The sequence below is a fragment of the Elaeis guineensis genome, chromosome 5, assembly GCF_000442705.2.
Source record: "Elaeis guineensis isolate ETL-2024a chromosome 5, EG11, whole genome shotgun sequence".
Lineage (NCBI taxonomy): Eukaryota > Viridiplantae > Streptophyta > Magnoliopsida > Arecales > Arecaceae > Elaeis > Elaeis guineensis.
Genome location: NC_025997.2, coordinates 130,461,533 through 130,474,636, shown reverse-complemented (window position 1 = coordinate 130,474,636; position 13,104 = coordinate 130,461,533). Strand labels below are relative to the sequence as shown.

Below are 13,104 nucleotides of genomic sequence, written 5' to 3'. Positions count from 1 at the left end.
TTTGACAATTATACTGTCAATCCCAGCCATATCGCATATGCGGTTTTTCTTTCTTTATAGTATATCATCTCTGATCAAATCAGAATCAGAAGAATAGGAGACTATCTCCTATGTGAGAACTATTCTCAGGTTCCTCAACCATTTTATGAAGTTCGATTAATTTTAAAAATATACCATACAGTGATAGTGAAGATGCAGATGAATATATAAGAACATAAAATGACTACTCATGATGACATGCACAATTTAGATGAGATTTTTATCTAAATGTGTCTCTCACTATTTTAATGAATTTCATAGCCCTCAAGTATGGAAAACGAAGAACCTATCATGAAGTTCTTTAGTGGGGTTGAAATCCCAATTCCTCATAAAAAGCCTTGTGGATAGCACAACAAGTTCCTATGAGTTCAAGGGTAGGTAACTCTTTACCAATTACATCTCATGCAACTCTCAACATAACTTTTACCTCTAAAATACTTATAGCCTTGTGGATAGCACAACAAACTATATTATTTTAGTTAAATCATACCCTTCAATTCTATATGGTCATATCTGAATAATACTATCCTTGTGGATAGCACAACAAGGCAGCACTACCAAAATATGCTATAAGCATCACTTAGTCAACATCGTATCAATCTCTATAGCAAGCCTTGTGGATAGCACAACAAACTCACTATAGTTTTTGACATCCTATATTGACTTAGTATAAGCTAAGTACCATTAACTTCATTATGCACCAAGACAGTATTAAATCAGTCCCCACAGCAAGCCTTGTGGATAGCACAACAAGCCTACTATGGTTCTTGACATAATATTGGTTTAGCATGAAGAAAGACATGGATAGTGTTCTTAACACTTCGCCATTATGACTTAATATAATTTAAATGAGGGACTTAAGTCTCATGCACATCCAAAACATATATATAAAAATGCATCATTTAAATTTTAATTCTAACTACCAGCATGTAAGAGCATATATAGGAAATTTAATGGTTATGAACTTCTGAAAAAATCATCCGAGCCACGGGATGGTATATGGGTCTAATCCTAGGTGCATCATAGATTGAACCATCTCATGATCAATCTTAATGCGCCTTTGCTCTACAAATGTCTGGTAGTCCAGTCTTCATCTCCATGAAGACTTCTATGAATGCTTGATCTTTATCTGAAAATAGAAAAAAACAATTTCTATCTATTTTTCAAATAATTTTTTTCTATAATTTTACATCAATATGTAAAAATCCCAATCAACAGTTGGGAACGTACAAAAGAAAGATACAGCTGATGATACAATACATCAGGGACACCCAGCCCCTATTGCAACTTTTGCAGATACATTTATATCATTAGCCAATAGGGAAGCATTCATACATACATCCATCACATGAATGTACCATAGTCCATAACCACTCAACATGTATTTTATAATAATTATAAAACATGATAACTAACTTCTCATGTTATCTTAATTGTGATATCATTCATAAACATGTCGATAGAGATGTTTAAATATATGGACATAGAGCCCATCTAGAGATTTTGATTCGGATTCAACTCTCGATCCAAATTTAATTATAAGTCAATCATTTGTCATTCTTTTGAGTTAAGTTGATCAATTCTTAAATTAACCTCAATCCAATTAGATTAGCATAGATTCGGTCAACCATGACTCAAATCCTAATCAAATTAGATCAATGACAATTTGATCAATCCTAAATTAAACAGAATTTCAAATCAAATTAGAACTATGAATTTGATTTAATCTATAATCATTAATTCTAATCATATTAGATCAATGAATTATAGTTAAACAAATCCATCGGTAAAAATCCTAATACATGTCTGAGGCATCCTTTCCACGATCAAAATTTTTCGACTCCACGCATACCTTGAACAACAATCAAGATGGAAGACCCACGATGGCGAGTGCCCAAATAACATGGTGGGAGGCCCTTGGATCTTAGGTAAATGCATCAAATGCAAGAACCCTAAGTCTTGGCAATATACATCCAATGTATCATTCCAAGGCTTCACGCATCACATGCATTGGATTTACAACTCCATAGAAAATTAGATCATGGGATCTAACTTAAACTTGTCACACAAGTCTAAAAACCATAGAAACTCATATCCAAGTTCGATCATGGATTGACAACACTTTATCATTAACAAAAAAATGCATCAAAAATATCAATTAAACATCATTCAGAAAATCTGATTTTGACATAATATGAACTGGATCTAATCCATGTCACAATAATAACATGATATTTGATTGAATCAATCAAGAGTGGCTCTGATACCACTGTTGGATTCCGGTGACGCAGCGGAATGTAAATTTCAAAAAATTTTATATGTATTCAACAATTGAAAACAAGTTTAACAATTAAACTATACTACCGAAACATAAAATCCTAAAAACACCTTGATAATTACAATCAAACAACATAAGCATGTATGACAAGAAGAGATCAGAAGCCTTATACCAACATGAAAACGATGATCTGGTAATCATGAGATCTCCACGATTCCAAAATAGAAACCCTCCTACGGTGATCCACACGAGACTAATCAGAATCCTTCTCAATTCGACGTAGTGCTGCAGCCTTCTTCGCAAGTTCGCTGCCAATCGTCTTTTGCAAGAACGATTACACCATTGCTTGTATGCCTTCGAGACCTCCACTAGGACCACTCTAGGAACTATTTCCCAAATGATCTCACCACATAAAAATCAGATTAGATGTTCAATATTTGAATAATCTGATTTTAGTACAAGCATCATATGCTTTCTTTTTTCTCCTCTCTTCCTTCCTATTTTTCTCTCCCTTTTCTGTCTTTTTCTTTTCAATTTTTTTCTATCTTTTCCTTATCTAATCCCACGCCTAAACCTCTTGGATCAGATATATAAGGTATGAAAGGATGCCACAAATGTTTCCAAGGGGCGCCAACTCTTGGCGTCCATTATCCCTTACACGCTAAAAATTAATTTTTGCGTGGAAACCAAAAGACTAAGGCGTGGAATAAAAAGAGGTTAACAAGCAGGACTCCTCTGCATACAAAAATCAAGAAACCATCTTATGGCGCGTGGGATAAGGGAATGGGCGTGAATTCAAGAGTCCAAAATAATAACTCTTCCATATTCAACGCACAAAAAAAGGGCGATCATTTATTTTGTGGCGTGTGAGTTCCTTCCCAAAGAAGGACTCCTCTTCCACATCCATACATCCCAAAGGTCTATCTCATGGTGCAAAAACCAAAGGAACGAGTGGAATATGGAAAGAAATTTAAGAGGAGTAAACCAGAAGGACTTCTCTTAAATGCACAAAATAAATGGGCGTGCCATTATTTGGCATGTGGTTTTGACGTGGAGGAAGTTGATCACTTATGGAACTCTTCCATAAAAATCAGATAAGCCACCTATTTATTTGTAGGTTCAAATCTAATCACATTAGGTCAAGACAACAAGTCAAGGATTAGCACAAACACCTTTGCACTGAATCCAATTGGGAACTTGATTAATTCATGTGCTAGCAATTTAATTAACCTATTGGATTTACAATAAATCCAAATAGATTAGACCAAGACCAAATTCCTATTGTGTGTGACCCATTGAATTCCAAATCTAGCCAGCAGTGGATCTAAACTCTCAACGTAATCCTAATCCGATCAGATTAGGTCAACTCAAGAGTCTCAATCAACTAGGACTCTTCTTAATTAATTTTTGAATTAAATTTTTTTAATTCTGATGAGTCCACAAGTCAAGATTGACGTCTAACAACGTGTCATGACTATCCGGAAGATTTGAAATTTGATAGAAATACCAAAATTATCCTTCCGTAGTGAGTTACCGTGCAATTCAATCCTTCAATCACAACATCCCAGACAGGCCATGGGCATGGAAACATGTCAAGCCCAAATACCTATCCATATGTATCTCGATCCAATGATAACGACTCGATTGATGAATCAGTAGAAATCTTTTCTACTGTTTATCCCTGCTCTAGTCAAAAACTCAAAGTCATCATCTTATGAGATCACATAGAATGTTCTCTCCTCCTACAAGGAGTGACTGATTCTTTGTTGACCACTCACAACCTCCATGCACACTTCACCATACCCAGAATATCCCACACACATCTCAAAGTGGCATGCTAGGAAATAAACCAAAGTAAGGATCCATATACACAAGGTACCATGGTGATCTCAGATCAAAGGATCACTTGCACCACTCCCACTGGAGAATCATCTGTCGACATGCTGTAAATCTCCATCAAATGTTCTTCCTGTGGATTAGTTCAGTGAACTCATTCTCTAATGAACACCTATATCCTTGTATTAGTATCACCATACAAGTGATTGTGAGATCAATCACCCTCTCCATCGAGCATACATAAGATGTATCAGTCTTACCGATATCATCGATCCCTGACTCGATGATCCAACAATAGAAAATATTTTAGATTGGAGCTATCAAGATTTTAGATCTCACTGACATGATCTCATCATGATCCTAAAATCATTACCCTAATCTATGGGGTTTATCATAATCATAAAGATATAATGCAGCAAATGATAAAACACAATACCTCATAAATAAAAATAACTAATGTCATACAAATGAGTAGAAAGAAAATACAGAAAAATTCCTTCGCATTACCCATGCGATTGGCTTGTAGGACACTATTCTTTCAAATAGCACACAGTACAAACCAAGAAGATTCCATAACATCAGTCTAGTGGAACTCAAACATTATGCTACAACGACAAAGATATCAAACCATTGAGATAAAACAGATATAAATGTATGCCATGCAGAACTGAAGACACTATATAATCTAGGCACAAAACAAATTTGAACAAAGGAACAATGAAGCCAAGCTTGTAAACATCAGAAGTTTGACAAGGCAAAGCAGCTATGTCAAAGAATGCATCACATAAAGAAATTGGGTTTTTTTCATAGCAATGCAATATAACAGGAGGTAATATCCGGTTCATATGTCATAGTGCCTTTCTCTTTACATCATTTAAAGTGTCAAAAAGAAAAGCATACCCTTTCCGCCTCCATCCAAGCTTCATGGGATCTCTTTAACAAAATGCTAAAGGGGTCGAGATAGATTGCTTAAGTTCGGTCACAATACCATGATACTAGATAAAAAGTCCATGTTCCACCAGCAAAGAAAAGAATTTTGAGTCTTTGACTACTGGGAAAAATGTAACATGTGCTTATCATTAGGTGGTTAAAAATACAACCCACTTGATTTGCTAAACAAAAACAACTTTAGAAGGAGATCTTGGTCAAACATAGAAGCAGATCTTCAAAATAATGGCCTCTTTCAAGAGGTTAGTGGCAAATTCTTGGAGAAGCCTCCAATTAATGGGATTATGGTAGGATCCAACCTTGAATGGAAGTATATATGTCAAGCTATATTCAAGGATGTATATTCTGTAAGTCAACCATTAACATGCAAGAATACTTTTCGAGTTAACTGCATACTCACATTGACAACGTTTGCATCTGATGGTAATATCATCTGATGGTAATATTAAATAAAAGGTGTCCTTTTGGTTTGGTTAAATACAATCATCTTGAGCAAGCAATGACAATATTTAGACAGTCACAGAATGGTTGGAATTTCAATATAGCTATCAATTTACGAAAAACAATACAATGCAAAATTATGAAAGAAAAGAATTTAAATCCTTGATGATCATCAGGAAAATTCACAGAAAACCTATGGATCCACATAAAATTCACAGAAAATTCACAGAAAACCTATGAAAAACTCCAATGATGCTACAAACCTGGACAACATAATTGCCATACTGATCTTGCGCCAACATGCAAACAGATTGCAAAATTTCATCCATCACAATTTGCTGAGTTTTAGGATCATCACAGTGCTCTAACACCCTCTGAGTTAGGAAAGCAAAAATGTTAAAGTCCATGAAGCACTGACTAATATACACATTGAAGTATCAATGCAAGCAAGTATAAGAAAGTTCATGAAACATTTTCTGTACCTGTATCACACGACAACCATATGGATGAGTTGATAAAGTCACGACTTGATCATAGAAGGTTGAGATGATAAACTGAATGGCATCCTGAGGGACACACTCAATGCATTTTTGAATAACATGGTTTCCATTTTGATCACGCACACAACGCATAATGTGGCCATCAAGCTCTGTAACCATTTTTGTTTTCTGGTCCAAATCAACAACTTCTATTGCCTGCAGCAATAGTATGTACATAGAGTTGACTTGCACCCACAAGAATTACATTGAGCCATCTATTTGCATTGTAATGTATATGTATCCATTTAATTCAAGTACAATCAAAAGGAAGATCAGATAAATATGATGAATTAAGTACAACAACAGAATTCTTAAAACTTTCTTCTGCAGTTCAATGTCTAAAAACACAACTTTTGTAAGTTCAGATGATATTTTCAGAACTTTCCCAGAAACATGGGCACCCTCTCCATTTAATAAATAATTGCAATATGCTCTAACATGCAATGAGGAGAGCTAGAAGCCAACAAAAAATACAAACCAGAGTTAATATAGGACATAACAGACCTGAGCAAACAAGGACCAGATGGCACACTTTTCTGAGGCCATTATTTATACACCAAGCTACTTGTTAATGTAGGACAAATATAACATGAGAAATATCTAAATATAACAGTCATGTTTATTCATGTTATGTAGGTGTACTGAGAAAGGATATGCTAGAATACACACATCCGAGACTCGACCTTGATGTCAGCAGCCAAACATGTTTTTACATGTTACAAATAATTAGAACTCCACGGTTAAATTACAAATTCGCCAATTTTTAAACTAAAATTACCTGTTTAATATAAACACCAATAACTGAATAGAACTACTTACAGACAGTATGGTAAATGTTGGCAGATCTTGTCTTTGATAGTCTAATCTCCAAGCTTCCTTTTCAAATGAGAGAGATGATTTCACTATGAAGATAATGGAAAATGGTTCTGATATAGAAATTCCAATACCTGAAGATATGAATCATGTTCTACATACCTATACAAAAATCTATATAGTATCCTATTCTTAAACATCATGTTGATGGATTTTTAACTATAATTAGCCCCTTAAGCAGTGTTACAGACTTCAGTGTCCAACAGATATGACCAAAATATATATTTCAATAAATCATTTATAATTCACCGCATAAATCTTCTCCATCTCCACCCAAACATCTGAGATCAAGATTTGCAGCTTGCCCTAGAGTGAGTTCATCCAAAGTCCACCTTCGCAAGTATTAGCCCATCAGCAAGTACAAAATTCTTCTAAAGCCTCATCTCTGCCACACAACCACATGAGTCCAAGACATGCTCCTTAAAACACCTTCCTATTTCTTAACAGAAACATTTCTGATCACTTATTTTGTGTTCCCTTGGAATAGATTGATTTCTTTTATGGGTAGAATATTTTTATGGATACAAAAGATCTGCTTGCTAGGTTTGGATAGCAGGTCTTAATAGGGCTCAAAATTTTATCTTGATTTTCTAAATGGTGTTCTGGTCCAAAATATTCTGTACAAATCATGCTTAATGGGTTAATGTGTTCTAAAATTAGGTATACTAAAAATCTGAACAGGCAAACCCATATACAAGTAACAGTCTTCCAAAATTTGAAATGACAATACCTAAAGAAAATTCAAAGAATCTCTGTGACAAGAACCAGATGAAACCACCTGTCAAATTTGGCAGGTTACCAATGGGCAGAATTTTCATGATGGGGAATTTTCAAGTTGTGTCTAGGCAGCATTGCTCCTTCTCCATCGTTTCTGATCAATTGAGAATATTAAGAGCAACATCAAACAACAACAACAATTGGCAACTACTCAAGCAGCAAGGAGTTAAGGTTGTTCTTAAAGTCAATAATTCTTTCACAATTCTGGTCACTCTAGTCTGAAAAATATCATTACAAAAGAGTAGTTCTTGGTCATAGTTTGGTCACTTTGAACAGCTAAAGTAACACATATACTCTGTGACTGCCTATCAAGTTGTAGATCCATATTCATTCCATAATGAACAATAATTTCAATGAGACAGCTGCCGGAAGTGGTTCCTAACAATAAAGATGAGAATCGAGAGGAAAAACCTGCTATAAGGAGAAGCAGGTTGAAACACAAAAATGGATAAGCAGAAGCAATTTCCATATTCTTTTTTTTCTGGCCTTTTTGTGGAGAGGCTGTGTGAAGGGCAAAGAAAGCAAGTATGCACAAGGAATTATCTCCATCATAACAGGTAAAACAAGTATAAAAGATTCTTTAATAATGAGGACAGTCACGCCAAGGTGGGGTTCCTAGGAAAAAGGTCATACAGTTAGAACTTAGCAGTAATATTGGGCTTATCTAAAAGCACATGTCCATTATAGGCAGCACCAGAAAGTATGAATAAGACAAATAAGAAATGACTATCTGTATTCATTTATTTGAAAATGTAAGTTATCCCAAATTTCAACTTGATATCAGAGTACCTAAGAGCAAAACACTTAGGTTGCATTTGGTGGATAGATTGCCGACAATTTAAAATGAGCCCACCGGATTACTGTGTTTGGTATGCTTTTTGGACAGCAATCCAAATAATCTCTTAGGAGGCAATCTAAATAGCCTTGGGGAGAGATGGCTATCTAGATTACCACTTGATTTGGTAATATTGCAAAAAAAAATTTGAACAAAATTATCCCTAAAAAAAAAATCACACAAAACCCACCCATCCACCCCCCTCCCCAGGTGGCTCTCACCATCCCCTTCTTCTGCGAACTCTCCCATGCCCTCGCCGCCCTCGACCGCCTCCCCTCCGCTCGTGCTCTCATCATCTCTGGCCATAGCCCTCACTTCTACGCTGGCATCAACCTCTCCTCCCTCGCCTCCATCACCGCCGCCCCCTCCAACGACCCAGCTGTTATCCCGAGTTCTAAAAGACCAGACGCTACGAGCGCGACGATGCCTGCAACCTCGCCCACAGGGTCTTTGAGAGCTAGCTCCACCCGACACGCCATTGGACCCAGCCCTGCAAGACAGCATCACCTGCTGCCGCCGTGTCTGCTTCTTCGTGCACACCCACGCCCAGCTTTGCTTCCCCCCTAGAGCCCCCAATCGCTGCTGCAGGTCGCCCCGAAGTCATACAATGGAGTGCCGGCCCGACAGTCCAAGAATCTGATCACCTCGCCGAGGTCGACTCTGATATCAACCTCGATGTCGCCGACGTCGGAGTCGCCGGTGGGGGCGAAGGTGGTGAACTAGGTCCTGGCGGGGATGAGGAAGCTGCAGCTAAGCAAAGTGAGGTTGGTGTCGTGTTCTTCGGGGGTTGGGATGGGGGGTTTGGTTCATCGAGGGGTGTTAGGGCGTTTAGGGAGGGTTTTGTTAGCTTGCTGGCGATGCCGACAGCGGCGAGTAGAGGAGGGCATGGGTGAGGGAAGGAGGTGGCAAGGGAGTTCGGGAGGGAAATGAGGGATAGTTGTTCGAGAGTTTGTGGAAAAAGGAGTCAGTGGAGGGCTGTTCTAATGCCGGCGGAGTCGGCAATGCTGCCATAGGGTTGCTGGATTTCAGAGTTAGTGAAGTAATAGCTAGATGGGTACTCATCCGACAGACAGCCATTGTCGGGTACGAAAATGCTGACGATCTATGACGATCTAGCGCTTACGAGGCGGCGGGCCTCGACGTCGAAGGCCAAGGGCTCGTCTCGAGGGTTTTTTCCTGTCGTCAGATGTATTTTGAGAATTTTGATTTAAATTTAGAAAATAAAACTAAACTCTTCCCTAATAATTTAAAATTCCATAAAATTTTATGGGGGTATTTTAAAATTTTGATTTCATATTACCAATAATCTGATTGTCATACTAAATATGTCAATCAAGATTCTCAATAATTTTACTACAATATTATCTGTATGTACCAAACATAATAATCAACATTACTGACAATTTAATGATGGCAATCCATCTTGAAGGCAATCCCGATTACATTCCAAGATTGCCTGGCGATGCACCAAACGCAACCTTAAGGCACAACCAAAAAAACCAACCACCATAAACAGGATTTGTTATAGCCAGAAGAGCTAATATAATGTTACTCATCCATATTCACCAATAAATATGTACTGAGCTAAAGATACCTTTTGGATCACTCGACAGCCATACATCTGAAGGCTGAGAGCCAACACATGCCCATTAAGCTGGTTGGCCAATTCCCTTCTCTGAGCTGCACTCCCATGCTCAAAAAACTAAAAAAAAAGGCAAATTATAAGCATTTTTGAAAAAAATTGCACCCCAAAAGTAATGAAAAACTAGCACCAGAGCACCTAACTGCAGAGTGGGTGGGATTACCTTTTGGACCACATAATTTCCAAAAACATCTGTCATCAATGAAAGTGCATGAGGGATGACTTCTTCAAAAACCATGTTTTTCTCTTCAGTGGTTGCTGTTTCAAGTTTCTGTTGTATGAAACGGCTCCCATACTGGTCAGCACTGGACATAACAAATAAAGCTGTTTAGGTATGCATATGCCTTGATGACTATTAAACATTACAGGAAACATAGAAGCAGGAATGCAGGATTTTTTAAGTCCAGATCACAGGGTTGTAACTGAGGCAGTAGTTGGTAAACCTCAGTTTGCATTCAAGATTACATGGAAACAGGCAATAATCTCAGTATCAGGACATATTAGTTGATCCAACCCTGCATTGCCCAAAAACCCAAACGACATGCACGTTCTAATGTAAATTTGAGCCCGCACTCCCGCTCCCCCCCCCCTCCTTTTTTTTTTGCTCTCTAAAGATACATATATACCACAATTCAGTTAAAAGCAAGTACAACATCCAGAGTTATCAGGTTCCGTATACGATTCTGAAATATCATGGAAAAACATGCTGTTATCTGACCAGTATCAATGATATCATCCAAAATGATGAAGAGAACAATACTGAAATGTCAAGATCTGAATGCAAGTTGAGCATACCTGAACTCAACCACGTGGCCAGCAATTTCAGCAAGCTCAAAACATCTTGTCTTGTTGCTCTTGAACTCATCCAGAAGTGAGGATGGAAAATTTTCATCCATGCTGCCAGTTGGACCACAATGCCAGGAGCCCATGACACTTCCAGGTAAATTTCTCAAGCCAGAAGGAAATCGCATGTTGCGCTCACCATGCCTAAGAGGACTGCCAGGTCCAACTGGAGAAGCAATAGGACTTGCCAAAGGGCTTACTGGATATGACATACCCAGGCCAAAAGCTGGACTCCCATAGAAACTTTGATTTAATGCTCCAGATTTACCTAGAAGCGGCACCCCATACTGTTTCTGCGGTTGAAGCAATGTTCCTACATAAGCTTTCTGCAATCCAAGTAAATCCATATAAGAATTCCCAGCAAAACCTGTTTCCACAGAAGGATTGCTATGGCTAGCTGCAACTTGTGCTGTATATTCAACTGCCTTCAGATACTGAACATAAAGCGGGTCAGCAAGGGGTGACTGAAGAGCTGCTGCTGTCTGATTACCAATTCGACCGAGATTCTGCAAGTCTGCTTGATTAGTTAAATTTGGGGGTGCAAATATGCCACCTCCTAAGCCCCTGTAGTCCATACCAAGAGATACAGATGCGGCAGCAGCAGAAGCACTTTCAAACAAGGAAGGCAAATTTCCTGTTCCAATATGATTGACTGTCATCGATGGTAACACAGGATTCACAGAGAACCCACTCAATCCATAACTTGTAAATGCTGTATCCACAGAATCAAGATTCTGAAATTGCGGAGGTGAAATAGAAGAGTTAGATGACTGTGGAATAGAAGACACATGTAAATATTCTGGATCCGAATTTTTCAGGAAAGTGTGTTGCTTGACATGGTTTTGGCCACTTTGCGAATCAAAAAGAAAAGACTGGTGGTTGTTGAATCCTGGTTGAAGATTCAACTGTGAAATATTGTCACTGTCCATTGCAGCAGCAGTTGACAAGCTTATGCCTGATAAAGCAGTTATAAGATCATCCGATTCAGCAATGCCAGAGGAGACACCATTGAAGGAAGATGAGCCATTGTTATGTTTCTTGTCATTGGCGTTAAGCCTCACCCCAACTGGTGGAAGGCAAGGACTGGGAGCCCTTGCCACCACCTGAGGATCAGGAGTGGTGCTTCTCTCTAGGGATGATCCTAAAACAGATGCAAAGTTATGAGATGCCGATGCACCAACATTCTTAAGTCCAGGAACACTTTGGACATGACCCCCAGATTTTTTCCCATCTAAATATGCCATTTCTTTAGGTGGAGCAAGATGAGACTCAGCAGAACCTAACAGTTCGACACCATCAATAAATGCATTGCGACTTCCTGGGCGAGATGAATGGCCTGACATGGAAGTTCCACGGCCAAGGTCATCCTGTAATAAATGATAGCCAAATCTCATCAAGGCTTCACAGTACAGTACCAGACCAAATTTATGAAAGCATTGTAAAGACAGATACCTGTACATAAAAAATGGACATAAAACTTTAAACAGATCCTAAATGGCAGATGAATGAGCAAGTCTCAATGCTTTATATTTGATAAAATGTAAGGCATCTGACACAGTAGACAGGATGCAAAGCTAGAAGAAACCAGGATGGCTGCTGGCAAACTAATGGTTTATTTATCATTTTCATCATCTTTCATTCGCAATCCTAAATGGGGAAATAATTACCCAGTAATGCATTTATATTAAAGGCAAGTGCTGGGCAAGCAACAATGGCTGCAGATGATTGTGTACGGTAGAGAACAAAAGTTGAGAAATTGTAATCAACAGCCTTCGTCAAATATGATATCTGATCATAGGAAAGTTCATATTTAAAAAAAATAGAGAGAGAGAGAGAGAGAGAGAGAGAGAGGGTTTTTTTTTCAGCTAACATGATATAGTCATTGCGCCAGATTTGGAATACATATCATGAGACTCTATAAGATTCACAACTACCACAATGACAAAATCATAGTTGTCTTAAAGGTCAAAAATTACAGTAATTGTTAACATAATATAGTCATTGCCCCAGATTTGGAATACATATATCATAAGACTATATAGAATTCACAAAT

General features: G+C 38.0%; 1 protein-coding gene and 1 pseudogene across 1 annotated transcript in view; one reads left to right on the top strand and one right to left on the bottom strand.

The window, feature by feature from the left end:
• The window catches only part of LOC105045628 (pumilio homolog 2), a 34,977-nt gene that overhangs the window by 7,072 nt on the left and 14,801 nt on the right, over positions 1 to 13,104 (bottom strand). The window contains exons 2-6 of the mRNA XM_010923982.4: positions 11,004 to 12,418; positions 10,372 to 10,513; positions 10,161 to 10,268; positions 6,025 to 6,237; positions 5,806 to 5,916 (exon numbers count right to left, since the gene is read on the bottom strand). Coding sequence (XP_010922284.1) covers positions 5,806 to 5,916; positions 6,025 to 6,237; positions 10,161 to 10,268; positions 10,372 to 10,513; positions 11,004 to 12,418 — 1,989 coding nt within the window. The remainder of the gene's footprint in view (positions 1 to 5,805; positions 5,917 to 6,024; positions 6,238 to 10,160; positions 10,269 to 10,371; positions 10,514 to 11,003; positions 12,419 to 13,104) is intronic.
• Positions 7,675 to 9,674, top strand: LOC140857763 (uncharacterized; annotated as a pseudogene).